The 20,081-nt window shown below is 37.0% G+C and overlaps 1 protein-coding gene across 2 annotated transcripts in view; it reads left to right on the forward strand.

Annotated features, from left to right (window-relative positions):
• CASC1 (cancer susceptibility 1) overlaps nucleotides 1-20,081 on the forward strand; it is a 45,705-nt gene that overhangs the window by 20,088 nt on the left and 5,536 nt on the right. Inside the window, exons 7-9 of one of the 2 annotated variants that reach the window (XM_029953648.1) lie at nucleotides 12,858-12,933; nucleotides 15,440-15,600; nucleotides 18,530-18,686. In XM_029953648.1, coding sequence (XP_029809508.1) covers nucleotides 12,858-12,933; nucleotides 15,440-15,600; nucleotides 18,530-18,686 — 394 coding nt within the window. The remainder of the gene's footprint in view (nucleotides 1-12,857; nucleotides 12,934-15,439; nucleotides 15,601-18,529; nucleotides 18,687-20,081) is intronic. The other variant, XM_029953647.1, reaches the window with a different exon arrangement.

Consider the following 20,081-nt stretch of genomic DNA (forward strand, 5'->3'; position numbering starts at 1 on the left):
ATATGTTAGTTTTAACTACTATAGCTTTGTAATATAGTTTGAAATTAGGACATGTGATGCCTCAGCTCTGTTCCTCTTTCTCAAGATTGCCTTGGCTATTCAGGGCCATTTGTGGTTCCATACACATTTTAGGATTGTATTTCTGATGCCACTGGAATTTTGACAGGCTTCACATTGAATCCGCAGATTGCTTTGGGTAGTATGGACTTCTTAACAATTTTAATTCTTTCAATATATGAACATAGAATCTCTTTCCATTTATTTTTAGTTTTAATTTCTTTTAATAGTGTTTTGTGGCTTTCAGTATTTTTACTCCTGGGATTTTATTCTTTTTGATAGAATTGTAATTGGATTATTTCCTTGATTTCTCTGATAATTTGTTTGTAGTGTGTAGAAATGAAACTGATAACCTGTATACTGTTTGTATCCTGCAAACAAAGCTCTAACACTTTGTGTGTGTAGTCTTTAGGGTTCTTTCTATATATAACAGGGTTTTCCTATATATAATATCATGTCATTTGCAAATAATGTTCCTTTCTAACTGGATGACTTCTTTATTTTGCTTGAAATAATTGCCCTGGCTAGGACTTTCAATTCTATGTTAAATAAAAGTGGTGAGAGTGGGCATCCTTGTGTTATTCCTGATCTTAGAGAAAAAGTTTTCAGCGTTCCAGCATTGGGTGTGATGGTTGTGGGCTTGTCACGTATGGTCTTCATTATGTCAAGGTACATTCCTTTTATACCCACTTTGTTGAGAGTTTTGTTTTTTTTTTTATAAAAAATCGCTGTTAAATTGTTTTAAATGCTTTTTTTGCATCGACTGAAATAATCATGATTTTTATCCATCATTTTGTTAATGTGCTATATTACATTGATTGATTTGTGGATGTTGAACCATTCTTGAATCCCTGTAATATATCTTACTTCATCATAGTGTATGATCCCTTTGATGTGTGTTGAATTCAGTTTGCTAATACTTTGTTGAGGATTTTTCAACTGTGTTTTTCAGAATTATTGGCCTGTAATTTTCTTGTTGTGTTCTTGTCTTATTTTGGTATCAGGGTAATAATACTGGCCTTATAAAATGAGTTTGGAAATGTTCCATTTTATTCTGTTGTTTGAAAGACTTTGAGAAGGGTTGATGTTAATTATTCTTTAAATGGTGGAATTCATCAGTGATGCCATCTGGTCCTGGATTTTTGTTTGTTAGGAGGTTCTTTTTTTATTATTACTTATTCAATTTCCTTACTGGCAATTGATCTGTTCAGATTTTCTGTTTCTTTAAGATTCAGTCTTGTCAGGTTGTCTGTTTCTAGGAATATCCATTTCTTCTGGGTTGCATATTTTGTTGGTGTATAATTGTTCAATGTAGTTCCTTATGATCCTTTATATTTGTGGTATCAGTTATAATGTCTCCTCTTGCATTTCTGATTTTGAGTTCTCTTTTTTTTCTTGGCAAATCTAGCTACAGTTTTGTCAATTTGTTTTGTTTATTTAAAAAATACAGCTCTTAGTTTTATTGGTATTTTCTATCATCTGAGTCTATTTATTTCTCTTCTGATCTTTGTTATTTACTTCTAATTTGGGGCTTCATTTGTTCCTTTTCTAGTGCTTTGAGGCATGAAGTAGGTTGTTTATTTGGAATCTCTCTTGTTTCATGATGTTGGCATTTATTCCTATGAACTTTTCTATTACAGTTGTTGCATCTTGTAGGTTTTGGTATGTTGTGTTTCTATTTTTATTTGTCTCAAGATATGTTTTTTAAACTTCTCAATTGATTTCTTCTTTGACCCTTTGGTTGTTCAGTAATATATTGTTTAATCTGCACATATTTGTGGATCTTCTAGTTCTCTTTTTGTAATTGATTTCCAGTTTCTTAACATTGTTGCTGGAGAAGATGCTTGATATGATTTCAGTTTTCTTAAATTTATTAGGGCTTATTTTGTGGTTTAACATATGATATATACTGAAGAATGTTTCATGTGCACTTGAGATGAGTGTATTCTGTTGTGTTTGAATAGAATGTCCTGTATATGTCTGTTAAGTTTGTCTGGTCTAACAAGTCATTTAATGCATTGGTTTCTGTCTGAATGATCTAGTCACTGGTGAAAGTGGGGTATTAAAGCCCCCTACTGTTACTGTATTGCTGCCATTTCTCCGTTTAGATTTGTTAATAATTGGTTTCTTTATTTAGGTGCTCGTATGTTGTATACATAAATATTTATAAGTATTGTAAATTCTTGTTAGATTGACCCCTTTATCATTATGTAATGGCCTTGGTCTCTTATTAGCCTTTGTCTTAAAGTCTATTTTTGGTCTGATAAAAGTACAGCTACATTATTTTTCTTTTGGTTTCCTCTTGTATGGAGTATCTCTTTCCATCCTTCACTCACATTCACTTTAGTGAATCTATAGATGGGTCTTTAGATTCCATATATGTGTGAAATCCTATGATACTTGTCTTTCAATGTAGTTCCATCTACATTGGATGGAACTAGAGTGTATTATGGTAAGTGAAATAAGTCAGGCAGAGAATATTAATAAAAGATTTTATTCTTTTTGATTGTTAGGAAATATTCCATTATGTGCGTGCATGTGTGTGTATACACACACACACATCACATCTTCTCTATCCATTAATCAGTCAATGGACATTTGGGCTCTTTCCATAATTTGGCTGTTTTGATAGCACGGGGGTGCACATTGCTTTTTTGAATCAGCATTTTTGTGTCATTTGGACAAATACCTAGTAGTGCAATTGCTGGCTTGTAGGGTAGTTCTATTCTTAATTTTTTGAGGAGCCTCCATACTGTTTTCCAGAGTGGCTCCCCAGTTTGCATTCCCACCAACAGTGCAAAAGTGTTCCCCTTTTTTGACATCCTTGCTAACATCTCTTGTTTCCTGAGTTATCAATTTTAGCCATTCTGACAGATATGAGGGGGTATCTCATTGTGGATTTGATTTGTATTTCTCTGATGATGAGTGATGTTGAGTATCTTTTTCATGTGTCTGTTAAGCCATCTGGATGTCTTCTTTGAATCAGTTATCACTTTAACATTTCTGTAAGACTGATCTAGTGGTGATGAACTCTCAGCTTTTGCTTGTCTGGAAAACTGTCTCTCCTTTGATTTTAAATGAAAACTGTGCTAGGTATTCTTCATTGGAAGTTTTCTTCTTTTAGCGTAATAAATTGTAACACTCCCTCTGGACTGCAAATTTTCTGCTGGAAAATCTACTGATTGTTTCATGGGGGCTACCTTGTATGTAATGAAGTATTTTCTCTTGCTGATTTTCACATTCTCTCCTTTTCTTTTACTTTTGACACTTTAATTATAACATGTCTTGGTGTGGGTCTTTTTGGGTTCATCTCTTTTGGAACTCTGTGGGCTTCCTGGATCTGGATGTCTGTCTCCTTTCCTGGCATAGGGAAGTTTTTAGCCTTTATTCCTTCAAATATGTTTTTACCTCCTTCACTTTTCTCCTTCTGGGACCCCTATAATATGAATGTTGATCTGTATAATGTCTGTAAATCTCTTAAGCTATCTCCACTTTCTCTTCCTCTCTTTTTTCTGCTCTGATTGGGTGAGTTCCACTGCCCTGTCTCTGAATTTATTAATTGCATTTTTCAGTTCACTTATTGTATTCTTCAGGTCTGTGATTTCTATGCCACATTCTCATATTTTCTCTTTGTTGACATTCTAATTTTGTTCATCCATCCTGCTTTTGAGTTGGTGAGCATCTTTATGACCATTATTTTGAATTTTATCAGAAAAACCACTTCTTTCCATTTTATTAAGCCCTCTTCTGAGGTTTTATCTTGTTTTTTCCTTTGGAATGTACTGCTTTGTTTCTTCATTTTCCTTGTATCTCAGTGTTATTGGTTTCTGTGCATTAAACCGCCACCTCTTCCCATCTTGGAGTATCCTCCTGTAGCAGATAAAATGCTGCATTCAACCCCACCCTAGCTCCTGGTTGTCTCTGGATCTTTTGTGATTGTCCAAGCAGCCTACGTTAGTTTTAGTGGCTCTCTGTAGTTGAGGATGTGCCAAGACTAAAGGGTTTCCTGAAGGGCAGAGTCTGTCAGCACTCAGGTTCAGGCCAATTGGAAGCCAGGCTTTCAGGCGGCAGCTTTTTAAAGTATGCAAATATACATCTTTCAGAGGAATACTGGGAAAAGGGTATTTTGTCTGCTCCCTCGAGCTGCGCCCTGGGGTATAGCCAGTTCAGAATATTTTTTCTCTTTGCAATGTTTTGTTAAACTCATTAATACAAGCCCCTTTGGCTACCAGACCCAGACATCAAGGGGCTTCCTCCAGGCAGCAGCCACAAAAACCAGGGCACCAGGCTCTTTGGTAAATACTAGTGCTCTAGGGTGCAGTAGAGAAAGCACAGAGTGCAGTGGAGAGAAAGTAGAGAGAGACTACCCTCTGCAGTTGCTGGGGAGGATTACAGTTGGCCCTTAGACGTGTGTTTAATTAGAAACCTGCCCCTCAGGCCACAGCTATGAAGATAAGCTAATAGGCCTCTTTCACGAAAGACTAAGTTCCTGGGTCTGTTGCCTCTCTGCTGTGCCCTGGGCATAGTAGCCAGCTAAGAACCCTTTCAACATTTGTTACAGTCCTATGGGACCCTTGTGTGTAAGCCCTACCAGTAACCAGAGGCAGGCAATCTAGAGGTGTCCCTTGGGTGGCAGCTGCAAAAATCACACACAGAAAAAGGTTTCAGATTTTTTTCTGGGAGTTACCGGAACCTGGTGCTAGACAGAGGAAGAGCACAGAGATGGTGCCCAATGGCCTGTTTTTGAAGAATAATTCAGAAGGCCCCTAGATGTGTGTTAAATTAGAGGCCTGGCCCTCAGGCCTATGCTTTTTTTTTTTTTTCCTCTCTCTCTCTCTCTCTCTTTTTTTTTTTTTTTTAAATAGTTTATTGTCAAATTGGTTTCCATACATCACCCAGTGCTCTTCCCCACAAGTGCCCTCCTTCTTCACCACCACCTCTTTTCCCCCCGCTCCCCCTACCCCTTCAACCCTCAGTTCATTTTCAGTATTCAATAGTCTCTCAAGTTTTGCGTCCTTCTCTCTCCCCAACTCTCTTTCCCTCTTTCCCCTCCCCCTGCTCCTCCATTAGGTTTCTCCTGGTCTCCTGTTAGACCTGTGAGGGCAAAGGCCTATGCTTTAAGATAAGCAAATAAGCCTCTTTCACCGAAAGCCTAGCTGATTTTCAGTCAGCTGCTTCTGCACTGAACCCTGGGGCTGGTAAGTCCAGGCACAGATTCCTTTTAACTGAAAACTCCATTTGCTATAACCTTGTGGGTCTCATGAATGCAAGCCCCATTGGCTGTCAGAGCTAGGTGTTTTAGGGGCTTGTCTCTCAAGTGCCAGATGTGGGTGCCATCTGTGGGGTTAAAAGTTAGGGTGCCAGATATCTTTTAGTCCTCAGGGAGAAGAAGATGGTATTTATGCATTCCCTCTGGATTGTGGGTCCCTGCATGTCCATGGGATTCCTGGAAAGATTATGTCTCAGCCTTTCCTATTGGTGGGGTTTTTTTCTCGTTCAGCCAATGTTTTGGACATCCCTCCAGTCCCAGAGGAAACTTCCATATGTAGCTATAGTTTTGATGTGTCTGTGGAAAGAGGTGGGTTCAGGATTCTCCCACATCACCATCTAGAACTAGAACCTATCCTACTTTTACGTGGAAAGGTACCTAAAATGTATTGTTAAGATATTTATTCAAATTACAAAACCATATTTGCAATAAGATTCTGTTTTTTGGGAGGGGGGAGTTTTATTAATGCATAGAAAAATATTTGGAAGAGTAGTCACCCAATAATGGCTAATTTGGAGGTCAGATGTGGAAAGTGTGAGAAAGTGAGATGGTGCTATATTATAAGAGATTTTTTTATTTTCTTTTGGAGGGGGGGATGATGCAAATTTCTTTATTTTAATTGTGTCCATGGTTTCACTGGTATGTATACTATATGCCAAAGGCATCAAATTCTACACATACATGCAGTTTATGGCATATCAGCAGTGTGTGGTATTTCAGCTATTCCTCAATAAAGTTGTTTAAAAAAACCATTCAATTTTTTTTTTACATCAGACCCTGAAGATATGATTTCACATTCACTCTGAGACTTATCATTTCAGTTTCTCATTTCACTTTCTACCTATGGTGGTTAATTTTGATACAGACTTGGTCAAATATGATGTAATACTGAGAATTTATCTGATGTTTATTTATTTATTTTAAATATAATTCATTGTCAAATTGGTTTCCATATAACACCCAGCGCTCAACCCAACAAGTGCCGTCCTCAATGCCCGTCACCCACTCTCCCCTCTCCCCCACCCCCATCAACCCACAGTTTGTTCTCTGTATTTAAGAGTCTCTTATGGTTTGCCTCTCTGTAACTTTTTTTCCTTTTCCCCTCCCCCATGGTCTTCTGCTAAATTTCTCAAGATCTACATCTGAGTGAAAACATGGTATCTTTCTCTGACTTACTTCACTTAGAATAATACCCGCCAGTTCCATCCACATTGATTTTTTTATTTTCTTTACACCTCTGTGTTACTTGAATTTCCAATAAGCAAATACTGAACACACATTACTTTTCTAACAGAAAATGAAACAATGTATTTCCGTTTTTGGTTTTAAAGGGAGAACGTTCATAAGCCCCTGTGATGATGCCCCGTTAGCTGTCTTGTCATCGTGCGATTCTTTCACCCATCTTCCTCATCCCCTTCACCTACCTGCTCCTGATCTTTAAAACTTACCTTAAATTTTACCTCCACAAAGTTTTCCCCTTCAGGCTAAATTAGATGTCTCTACTCCATTCTTTTGATGTCTGATTATTAGAATTCGTGCCTTAAACACTAAATTATGATCTTGAGGACAAGAATGTCTTGACAGAGTTTGTGTTCACCATAAGCACGGGACCTGGAACAGACAGGATAAGGGGCTCCATGATGTTTATTGAATGAATGAAGAAATAAGTGAATGAATGGAGGGTTGAATACACGCTTGTCACTAGAGAGTCTCAGGACCCTTTCCTCAGCAGCTCTGATCCCTGTCATGGTCTGACCTGATGGGAGTGGCGCGAAGGAGGCTTCGCTTCCACCACTACGGCTCCTCAGGAAGTGTGCCCCCTCGCAGTCCGGCTGGAACTCAGAGTAAGTTAGAGGCGGCATTTACGGAGGGCAGTCAGGTTTGTACTCCTCGATAGTCCCAGCAATAGAGGCAATGTCATAACCCTAAATTCACAACAGTTTTATTTGTGTGGCTAGTATATTCTAAATTTTTTAAACTGGTGTGTAAATTCATGGAATTTAACTTGTGTGTATCTGTGTACCTGTGTTTGTGTAAGAGTATGTGTAAGTTAGGGACTACCTGCAGCATCAGTCGGCAAACTTACTATGCGTTGGTTTTAGAGAAAGAGATTTCTTTATTTTTACAACTTTTTTTAAAATTTAGGGTAAACAACTTACCTTTAAAATTTGAGGTTGGCATATTTTAATGTAAATATATTTCCCATATCTTTTTAATGAATTTGGAGACTCATTGCAAGGTAAACTGTTAGTATAATAATGCAGGAATTTATTACCCAAAATACCCGAATTGTGTGTCCTTTGTGATCACAAATAAGTATTTAGTACCTTGTTAAAAAATTAAATCTCTTAGATTTAGAAGATCCAAATGACCTCTTTTTTTTCATAGGTCTATCAAGAACTTTGCCACTAGAGGGCTCTTAATACCATATTTTGGTTAATTTAAATGTGTAATAATGATACTATGTTAAAAATTATAGGTAGTGGGTAATGCTGTCTTCCCAATTTATATATCTTACATAATTTTTAGAAAGGCCTAATTTAAATGTTACATACTTATGAGAAATGTGGCTTTTTTTCCAAATAATCACTTTCAGAAATATTTTAGTGATCTGAAGGGTATCTTTGAACTTTGTGAGGTTCAAGTTAAAAATAGACTTTGCCTTTATTATACTCTAAACAGATACAGGATTTAACATAAATAGGAGTATAGATAATATATGTAAAACATTTACTAGGTGGTACCTTCTATAAGAAATTCAACATGATCATTATTTTCAATGAGCTAATAACAGTCTTGAGGGGAATAACAGTTGCCGTATATTCTTACATGTGCAACAAGAGAGATTATGGATGGGAGTTAAGAGAGAAAATTTAACCCAAAAGAAAAATATTTTAAGTGAATAGAATGGAAGTCTTCTCTGATGAGGTAACATTTGATCTAAATATTTTGATAGGCTTGGAGGAGTTTAGATGAAAAAGAAATTATTCTGGTTATGGGGGAAAGCATGAAGACATGAAATATCCTTAGAGATTTCTTGGTATCATCATAGATCAGTTTAAACTCCATGAGAATAATTCATGTAAAAAATAGAGCATTCACAGTCCACAACCTTCAGCTTCCCACAAATTTACTTCAGCAATCTGGACTGGTGCTTATGTCTTTACTCAACAAATATTTATTGAATGACTGCCTATGTATGCTGGTGCTGTTCTGGCCCTCAGAGGACAGTGGTGAAAGGACCAGTAAATAATAAAAACTGGAAAACCGCAGATAGTAATTAATGTCATGTCCAGAATTAAACAGGATTACGGGAGTGACTGGTAGTCACTCCCATTGGGAGGTTAGGGAAGATTGGGTGGTTAGGGAAGGCTCACATGATGAGTTATTAAAGCTGAGAAAGACTAGGATGGATCAGCTATGTGATAAGGTAAGAATATTCTAGTCCAAGAGTACAATTACTACGAAGGTCATAAGACAGAAATGAGTACCAGGAAGAAGGCCAACGCCCTGACGTATGGAGGCAAAGGAGGAGAGTGGTATGTGATGACCTCGGAGCGGGCTTTGCAGGCCATGAGTAAGAAGTTAAGATTTTATCAGAAATGCAATGGGAAACCATTAAAGGGTTGTAAGTGGGAGAGTGATGTGATCTGATTTATAGCCCTGAAAGGTTATTCTATTATTATGAGGGGCCAGAGTAGAAGCCCAGCATCTGCTTAAATAGCACTGGGGAGGCATGAGAGGCAATGGTACTTGGTTGAAGGTGGTGGTAAGAGGCATGGAAGGTGGATATGTTTGGGATATGTTTTGGAGGTAAAATAAAGAATCTTACTGAATTTTTATTTTAGAAACCAGGCAGATAGTGGTGCAGTTTACTGAGATGCACAGTAATGGGCTGAACTGGTTGAGAGTTTTATTTTGGGGACATACAAATGGAAACGTCAGGTAGGCAGATGTGAACCTGGAGTTCTGAGAAAAGTCAGACATAGCTGCCATGTCTGCGTGCAGGTTGCACACTGCACTTTTAGAAATGAATTGTACAGATGGTGGCCTGAAGACTACTGCTAGCATCAGTTTGGAAACCATTGACCTACAGATGGTATTAAAGCACAGGAATAAACTCGGCAAACTCAGGATAATCACTCAGAGCTTTTAGACAAAATGAAGCAAATGATGCTGTATTTTCAAAATTCATCGTTAATTGCTGATGAAGAACCAATTTCAACTTATTCTGAAGTCTCAATTTAAATCGCTTTTTAATGAAAAAATTGGATTTCAGATCAATGAACTTTCTTTGTATAGGTGTTCTTTATGAAGGACAACAGAATTCTAGACATTCTATCAAATGTGTATTCAGTGCTAATGTTTTGCAGATGTGTAATATCAGGATCAGCTACTTCACTGATAATTGATATCAATTTCCTATGTTTTCTTCAAGTAATTTCATGATTTTTGGCTTTTGATTGGGTTAGTTATGTTTTTTACATTTAAATCTTTTATCCATCTGGAATTTATTTTCATGTAAAGTGAGAAGAATCCAAATTTACCTTATTTCCGATCTTAGCCAACTGTCTCAAAACACTTACCATATGAACCTAGGCTTTTCCTATTGACCTGAAATGCCAAATGCTAAATGACATCTGTCACTGGAATCTCTATTTTGTTTCCACTGATCTTATTTGTAATCAGATTGTTTTATATTAAATTCAAATCACATATATATTAAAAAATTTCCGTGTGACAGTATCTGCTAGTGTTCTATGAAGTTCTTCCCATATTATAAGCCAATTCCTATATCTGTTAAGCCAAGGTCTCATTGAAAAGCTGATAAATTCTGGGGTGCCTGGGTGGCTCAGTCGGTTAAGCGTCTGACTTCGGCTCAGGTCATGATCTCAGGGTTTGTGGGTCCGAGGCCCATGTTGTGCTCTGTGCTGTCAGCTAGCTCAGAGCCTGGAGCCTGCTTCAGATTCTGTGTCTCCCTCCTTCTCTGACCCTTCCCTGCGCAAACTATCTGTCTTTCTCTCTTTCTCTTTCTCAAAAATAAATAAAACATTAAAAAAAATAAGAAAAGCTGATAAATTCCTATTGTTGCATGCTATGGTATTGAGGTTATTAAAGGGAAAGTTTTGTTGAGAAATCTAAATTCTTAGTTTTCCTGCAAGGTAAGAAACCAATTTGGTCTAAACTCTGAAGAATTCTCAACTTTTTGAAGATGTAAATTGGAAATCCTGACTTGCTTCTTGGCCTCCTATCTTTGGTATTTTTAATGATCATAATCCTTCTGTAAGAAGGAAATGCAACTGGCTTTTTAATGGTAGATAATGTTCAAGGCCACCTAGATGTCCAAGGACACCTCAAATTCTCATATCCACAATTGAATTCATTACATTTCCCCCAAACCTGTCCTTCCTCCTTTTCTTGATAATCCTATCACCATTCACTTTCTTACCTAAGCCAGACACCCAAAAATCAGTCCTTACCTGTCCTTTGCCTTCTGTATCGAGTTACCATCCAAGTTATATTGATTCTATCTCAGTGGCATCTCTCATACATGCCCCTTCCAATGACCCCCATTACTCCTACCTTTCACTAGGCCCTGGTCCTCTCACTCTTCACTAAATAATCCACTCATCAGCTGACTACCAGAATAGTCTCTTCAAATGCAAATTTCTTCGTGTCACTTTCCTACGAAGTCTTTTGTGGGCTCTCTTTTACCTATAGGAGAAATTCTTTTTTTTTTTTTTTTAATTTTTAAAAAAATATTTTTGAGAGAGAGAGAGAGAGAGAGAGAGAGAGAGAGAGAGACAGAATGCAAGTGGGGGAGGTGCAGAGAGAGAGGGAGACAGAATCCGAAGCAGGCTCCAGGCTCAGATGTCAGCACAGAGCCCGATGCTGGGTTTGAACCCACAAGCTGTGAGATCATGATCTGAGCTGAAGTGGGATGCTGACTGACTAAGCCATCCAGGCGCCGTGGAGAAATTCTTATCTGTAGAGTGGTATCTAAACTCTACATTCTGGACTCTGCGTCTCTTCAGCTTCAGGTCTTACACTTGCTTAGCGGGCCTCACCCCGGCCTCATCTGACCACTTGGGGTGCTTGAAACTCAGTTTTGCTTCACGCCTTTGTGCCTTCACTAGCATTTGGAATTCTCACCCACCATTTTTCGGAAAGACGATTAACTTTCAAGATTTAGTTCAAATCTTACCACTTTTGGGTAGCATTTCCTGTCTCCACCCATGCAAGGAATGTTTTTCCCACAGAATTGACTGTTCTTCCCTTGTACTCCTATTGTGGACCCCCTGACTTTTTACTGTAGCACTCATGAAACTATTTGTTTACCTGCTTTCCTTAATAGACTGGGAACTCCTTGAGGCAGGGATCTTGTCTTTTTGTTGTTGTTTATTCCTAGTATCTGGCAAAGCCTATACAATTTAGGCACTCTATTAAAATTCTTTGAAGGGTAAATGAGAAGTTTCAGAGGTACAGTGGAAGGGGCTGGCAGAAAGTGCAACAGGGTTAACACTGGCCAAGAGGAAGACACAGAGCGATGCAGTGACAAATATAAGAGAGGATAATTTACTAAGGGGGACTTGGCTTTATACGATGGTTGAGGATGAGAGGCATGATGCGTTAACTAGCTTTAAGCTTCTGATTAGAATTTGGGTACAAGGTTTTTCTATTGCTCTAGAAGTACAGATGGTATTTGGGGTCAAATGAAGTTTGCTGGATATCATCCAGTTTGCAAATATTAGCACACACATACTAATTGTTTTACAGTAACAACACTGCATTTTTCTAGTGCTTTACTGTGTACAAAATACTTCTGTTATTTTATTTGACTCTTAGAACAGTTATTTCCCTAAGCTTCAGTTTCCTTTTGTGTAAGATAAAGATAATAGTACCACCTCTTACGGTTGTTTACAAGATGTGTTGTGTGTCTGGCACACAGTTAAGTACCAAATATGTTGTGAGAGCAGGGATTTGAGGCCCCAAATAGTTAAGTGTCTTGCTCAAGGTTGCAAAGGCAAGTTAGTGGCAGATTTAGATATACAATCTGGATCTTATGTTCTCCTGTTGTAATATTCATTTTACTGCACTTTTTAATATCTTTTACATGACTTGGTGCATGGTGTCTTTAATTTCCTTGAGAGGCTTACCCAAAAGCAGGCTTTAGAATTACTCTGTCAGAGAATTGATTGCCAAGATCCAGCAAAATCTAAAACTTGGCTAAAATCAAAATACAAACATAAATAATACTTCATAGCTTTGCATTGCTTCCTAGTCTATTTTATACTTTAGGGCTGCTAGTTCCTGCCCTCCTGAGGTTCTGTGGAGATGTGCTCTCATTTTAACTGATTTTTAAATTATTTTTTTAAGTCCAGTTTGCATGCCAGAGTGGGTGTCAGTTCAGGGCTCTAGGATTAAGGCAGTGGTCATCTCAAGTGGGGGCTGGAGCAGAAAGAGTGGGGAGTAAATGTGGGCTGGAGCAGACACTGACGATCATACCCGTCTGTCCTTGTGATTTCTGTAGAGCTCTGTCCAGGAAGAATCTAAAGCCACAAAATGTGAACTGGAGATGAAATTATTAAGTGAGACCGTTTTAGCAGGTATTCTTCTAAATTATATTTTTAGAATTTAACTTTATTGGGATTTGTTTGCTTACAAAAGAAATGCAGGTTGTTATAAAAAAAATTTCAGATGTTGCAGAAATAGGTTTAAAGTGAAATTCTTCATAGTCCCTCTTCTAAATAACCAAGATTAATAAAAATGTCCATTTGTATTCCTTCTCTCTATAGCTCTTTTCTGATTTTTAATGAAACCATGAAATGTCATACAACTGTTTGAAAATTACTTTTTTACCAATATTATTTGTTATGGAACATATTCTACATGCAAAGGACATAATACCTATTCTTCTTATGTGAATAATATTCAACACTATCCTAATTCAGAACACATTAATAACCTTGCTTCTTAGTAGCTGTATAATTCCATCCAGTAATGCAATGTTGTTTAAATCTTTATTGATAGATGTTATTTCTAATTTTTTATTATTACAAACAATGTTGTGATGAGTATTCGCAAACACACATACACAACCATAAATTGCTCAATACTTCTGTATTAAATCTTATCTTGGAAAATAGCAATTGGAGATACTTTAAAAATATCAAAATGATAGTGATATCTAATTTGCAAATACTTTAGTTTGAGATTTATCTACATCACTTCCCGGTAACTTCTAAGGAATTCATTTTTGATAGGTTTCTTTGCAGATTTTTCATAACAGGCTTCTTGTCTACTTCTTCACTTTTTCCAACAGACTTTTTTGTCGGCAGCCAAATAACTTTATATCTTTATAACTTTTCTGTAACCCTGAGGAGGCAATTTTCCTGTTAGAGATAGGATATTATAGTCAATTCATGAATATCTGTCAATAATACTGAGGTTTTCTACATGGTGATCCCCAAATAAGATATATCATAAATGTTTAAATTTTAATACAGTATTCTTTGGTTCTTTTTAGGTAAATGGATGATTAATTAGACACACTTAAAAATTAAAGTCTGCATTTTGTTCAAGGCACACAAGGAGAGAAGAGCAATTACTTAAGTGGAATTTTCTTTGCATATTGTCTTTAACTACCAGTGCCTAATCTCCATGGATTAAATTCAGTGACTTCTCAGTGTTCTTCTTTTTATGAGAGAGGAAAATTGTAATGATAAATAATGAGACTAACAGTTTCTAAGTTTTACTGTGTGTCTGGCACCAGTTCGAAACTTTTTACATGTATTAACTTACAGTTCCCCCCAGTTCAAAAAGATAGACACTAATGTCTCTTTTGCAGAGGAAGGGAAGAGAAGACATGTTAATTAGCATATCTTGCATAAGGTCATACAGCTAGTAAAGGGTAGAACCTATAAGTGATCTGATTTCCCTTTCTCATCCAGTGCACTATGTTGAAAGATTTTTGGTGACAGGTGGGAATGGTCCTGGTGATATGTGACTTAAGATATTCCCTTAATTGTGCACTGAGAATTATGGAATGATAGAATTTCCCCATATACTGTCTAAACAATGGATTAGCCAATAGTTTTTTCCACCATTGAGCCGATATCCCTTATTTTTGTCAGAAAACAATAATTTAGCTTTAATATATGTGCCAACATTTATTTTTTTTTACCATTTTATCTTCTTTCAGATTTTTTCATTCTATAATGTCCAATTTTAAGACATTAATTTGTCAGTTACCAAATTACTGTGTTGATCCACTTTTTGATATTTTATAATGAAGTTAGCAGACTTTGCCACTCCAAAATCTGTCATCTTGACATAAGGATATTTTGAGTTGAGACCTATTGAAAAGATGCAGATGCAAGAAAGGCTTCTTGCCCTTACCCTGTCTGCCAAAAACCAGGACATAAATTTTCAAAGGTATCCCGTCTTCCCTCTCTTCCAGGAAGGACAGTGGTTAATTTCCAGAGACAACTTCAGACCCCATCAGCCTGGAGAGGGGACCAGAGGAATCTACGTAACAAACATTACTAACTAGTCCTTTTCTTTGTCCTCAGAAACCTAAAACTGCTTTCCTTTATCTTATCATTTCTCTACAAATTTGTTGTTCTTGGTTGCAGATGCTCTATAAACCAGAGTTCTGAGCCACCTCTCCAGGTTACTGATTTTTTTCCCTGGGTATCTCCCATGTATACAGGAGGTATACATATTAATAAATTAATGGGTTTTTTCTCTTGTTAATCTGTATTTTATTCTGTGGGTTTCAGCTGAGAATTCAGAAGAGTAGAGGGAAAATTATTCTTTTCTCTCTACAGTAAGTATTTAAAGTTATTTTAATAGTAACACATGCTTATTATATACACATTCTTAAAATGTTGGTATATAAAATACAGATGGAGCCCTCCCCGTATCCTGCCATTATACATGCCTATTCCCGCTTTGAAAGTTAGCTTTGTGAATAGTTTTGAATTAAACACTTTATGAAGTTTTAGGAGCTAAATAAAAACTTTGTTTCCAGCATCAGAATTTTTTCCTTTCTCTCCTAATACCAAAATGTTATGATCTATTTAGAAACTGAATTAATCTGGTTAATTTTAGCACAGTTGTTGCTGATAGAGAATGCTAATGACAAGCCAAGTTTCTTTGGAGACAATGAGGTTGATTTATGCCAATTCACAGCCCTGGGTGGAGTGTACCACTTGGATATTTTCGAGCTTCCACCGCAGTGTAAACCAATGAAAGGCTGGATGATTGTGGAAGTAGGTTGATTTTGAATCAAATTTATGAGTAAAATAGTCTCTTATACTTTTCTTCTTAAATGATCTAACATCTAATGAGCTTTAACCCTATTAAACAAGCATAAAGGAGAAAAACTAATTTTAAACTGTCTTGAATATATAAAATTTGAATCAGAAAGGATTCTAAAATCATGCAAATTTTAAAACCTTTAAAATTTAAAATTAAAAAAATTTAAATCATATGTTAATTGTAAACCTATAGCACTACATTTAGATCATGCCAATTTGGTCTTAATTATGATAGTCTCTTTTAAGATTGTGGCAAATTTTTTCTGTAGAGGGCCAAATGGTAAATATTTTCAGCTTTGTGGATGTGCCAGCTCTGTTGCTACTCTCAGTGCTGCCATTGTAAGGATAAGAAGCCATATGTAATCATTTAACTTTATTTACAAATACTGGTGGTGGGCCAGATTTTCTAGGGGCCATAGTTTGTGTACCCTGATCTAGATCAGTGGTTTCCAACATGTGGTCCCTTGACCAGAAGCATTAGCATCATCTGGGAATTTTCTAGAAATGCAAATACATGGGCTCCCATTTTCATCTAACTGAATCAGGAAGTCTGCAGGTGAGGCTTGGCAGTCTGTTTTAGCAGAACACACCTTGAAGTCTGAGAACCACTGGTCTGGATCCTTGATATAGAAAGTGTGGTCCATGAACCAGGAGCATCAGCATCACCTAGAAGCTTGTTAGAAATGCATACTTTGGTGCTTCACCTTGGATCTACTGAATCTGCAGTTTAAGAAGACCCTCAGGTGGTTCATATGCCCATTTAAGGTTAAGAAGCATAGATCCAGGGGGTGCCAGTGTTGCTTATGCATGTGTCACACTTTCAGTAAGGCTGCTAATGACAGCAGTTGTTAGATCATTTTTGAAGGAGTTTCTCAATCCTGTTTCAAGAAATACTAACATTTTTCTTGGTATTGACTTGGTTTGTTTTAACTTTACTTCATGGTGGCTTGTGTCCCAAATAACTGTTATGTTATCATAGCCCCTTCCACCTTCCCTCCTTACTCTCCAGCCTTTCTGTTCCTTCCCCCCTCCCTCCCTCATCCCTTCGCTCTCCTTTTACCTGTCTGTCCACTTCTTTCTCTCTCTCCTCTAGCACATCATGTACATAGACTGCCAGGCATTGCTCACACATAGCCCTAGCCATTAAGGACCTTGGTGCATTCTCATATTAGAGTGATATTTCTCAGTTTTAATTTTTTTTCCATTATCACCCTTCTAAATAGCCTTTGTAGACATTTTCTTTCCTAACCACCTCTGCCCATGAAATTTTAATACCACAGGTATATAATATATTTGTGCATGTACCATAAATATAGCTGTGCTTCACCTAAAAGAGTATGATTTTTTCATGCCCCCAATCTAATTTGAACCCCCATTGGGGTGTATTGCTATTCCTTTCCCATTCTCTCCATAAATGAGAATGCATTTATTGGACTATGCCTGGAGGAGATAATCTGGTCTGTAGCCACTTTGAAGAATCTATTTGAATCAGATTTTCCTACTTCAGGGATACTCAAAGGACAATGGGGCAGGGGTCCAAGAAAGACATCCCTTTGGTGAAGGTAGGCCTTCAGAACTCTTTATCCAGGGCACCTGGGTGGCTCAGTCGGTTAGGTGTCTAACTCTGTATTTCAGCTCAGGTCATGATCTCAAGGTTTGTGAGTTCGAGCCCTGGGTCGTGGCTCTGCATCAACAGCATAGAGCCTGCTTGGGATTCTTTCTCTCCCTCTTTCTCAGCCCTGCCCCCATATGCACAGACTGTCTCTCAAAAAAACGTTAAAAAAACTCTCTATCCATAGGAAAGTTCCAACCAGAGTTGGGGTTTCCAAGAATTTATTGAAAGATCTGTTCTTGAATTTTGTTGATATCTTGATACCACCATTTCACATTCTCTACTTGAGTTCCAGGTATCCTCCGTTATACTTGTTTTTCTCTCCAGCGACAAAGAAGTCTTTTCAATAATCTCCCACCTTGTCTAGAATTGTTACCCATCCAGTTTTTACCTGTATTTTGTGCCATTCTGAATCATCCCCACCCCTTCTTCCCTAGATCCTTCTCTGCTATGTTCAAATAATGGATAAATCTCCTTCATCCCAGAGAAATCTGCTATTGGCTTAATTTACTTTCTCTCCCTAGCTTTATTGAGATGTAATTGACAGCTAACATTGTTTAAGTTTAACCTGCTGATTTTTAATTTACTTTTATCCATTCATTTCTACACTTCCCGAAATATGCTTATACTCCTTTCTCTTTTCACCTACACACCCTAAACAATGTATTATTAGAATATGGGATTTGGGGTCCTATAGCTCTGTTTCTGAGTTGTGGCACCTCCTTGAAGTCATTTTGTAATCTTTGGCAAATTATGTGATTTCTCTTAGTCCCAGTTATCTTCCCTGCTAAATATGTCTTATAAAATTACTTTGAGGAATAAAATGATGAGTAAGTCCCAGTATAGATCCTGGCATAGGTTAAATTCTATAATTCACAGTTTGTGATTTTTTTCCCCCTCAATCATTATCTTTTAACTTTGTTGTGAATTTTTGTTAGTCTCTAGTTAAATGAGACCAACCTTCAGTGCTTATTAAGAATAACTATATAGGGCTGCCTGGGTGGCTCACTGTAAGTTTCTGACTTCAGCTCAGGTCATGACCTCATGGTCTGTGAGTTCGAGCCCCGTGTCAGGCTCTGTGCTGACAACTCAGAGCCTGGAGCCTGCTTCAGATTCTGTCTCTCTCTCTCTCTGCCCCTCCCCCCACTTGCACTCTGTCTCTCTCAAAAATAAATATTAAAAAATAATTATATAGCTTGTTCAGCAATATTTACATCTTTATTACTAGTCAGCTTCTAATTTGATGTTATTTTTGGTCCTTTTTAAAAGATACTCAAAGAAGGACTGCAGAAATATATATATCCTCCAGAAAGTACAGAAGATTTTGAAACAGAAAATGCTTTCCCACCCATCGAGGTCACGCTTGAGGTTCAGGAGAATGTAATCTTTTTTGAGGATCCTATGGTTGCAAGGTGGGATGCTGAAGGTACAGCAATACCTTAATCAGCTTTGATAATTATGTCATGAAAAGAGGTATAATACAAACCCTTAAAACAGAAAATACAGTGTCTAAAGTCCCAGTTTCTAATCTGACACATTTCTATGGCAATTTCTCTTGATGGAAATGAATAGGGATTAGAGTTTATTTATTGAGTTTGTCCCTGAAGTGTTAACTGCCATTTCTGAACAATTATTTATGGTTATGTAATTATGTTTTAAAAAAATAACAAAAATATCAAAATAGCATAACACATTAAAAACAAAGAAATGAAAACCCTACCCTCTCTTGAAATGACCAAATCAGATCAGGGTGATTAAAATTTATTTTAATGTTAATAATCTATAAATTACAAATCTTATTACAAACAAGCATTGGAGATGGGGATTTGGCCATTGGGGAATCTGAAACAGGAAATCTAGCCCCTTTATGCCTCTTTATAACTTTTGATTGTTGAACCACGGGAAATTATTGCTGATTCAAAATGTGAAATAAATATCAATAAAATCAGAGATACCAGCAGAATACAAGCTGATGATTCACTAATTAACCCCTCATTTGTGGTTGACTGGCTAAACTTTGAAAGGTCTTGGTCTTGGGAATTAATGTATGCAGGTTTGAGGCTGCTGGATGAAAGGTATATAGCTTTACTTTTAGTGTGAGTTATTTTACATTCTTTTTTTTTTGTGGAAGGATTTACTTGGTGATAGTTTGGGAACAGATAAGATAACAAGGCACAGGGACACCTGGGTGGCTCAGTCGGTTGTGTATCCGACTTCAGCTCAGGTCATGATCTCACAGTTCATGGGTTTGAGCCCTGCATTTGGCTCTGTGCTGACAGCTTAGAGCCTGGAGCCTGCTTTGGCTTCTGTGTGTCCTCCTCTCTCTCTGATACTCCTCTGTTTGCACTCTGTCTCTCAAAAATGAATAAATGTTAAAAAAATTTTTTTAATAAAATAAAAATCACAAGGCATAGAACTATTACTTGGTCTGTTTATGCAGTTATAGGAGCAGAGCATTTAGGAATTTCTCTGCCAAGAAGGATAAATATTATATAGTTTCAACTCTTTTACAATTGCTATAGTAATCCACATTTTGGTTGTGTGGACATAGCCACAAGGTATTTATATTCTAGAAATAGCTTATGTGTTAAAAACAGTATATGTCTGTCAATATATTAAATTGTAAAATATATCAAAATGAACAGTTAGATCATTTTTTCCCTTCATGTTGCTTTAGAAGTTTCACTTTTCCTTTCCTTTAATGGTAATATTCTTAAATATTTATGACATTAAAAAAACATTCACACTAAATTAGAATTAGGCAAGTTATCGCACATGATTCAGGGAAATAAAATGTGTGAAATTTGACTTTGCACTAATT

The sequence above is a fragment of the Suricata suricatta genome, chromosome 10 (genome assembly GCF_006229205.1).
Source record: "Suricata suricatta isolate VVHF042 chromosome 10, meerkat_22Aug2017_6uvM2_HiC, whole genome shotgun sequence".
In the NCBI taxonomy this organism is placed as follows: Eukaryota; Metazoa; Chordata; class Mammalia; order Carnivora; family Herpestidae; genus Suricata; species Suricata suricatta.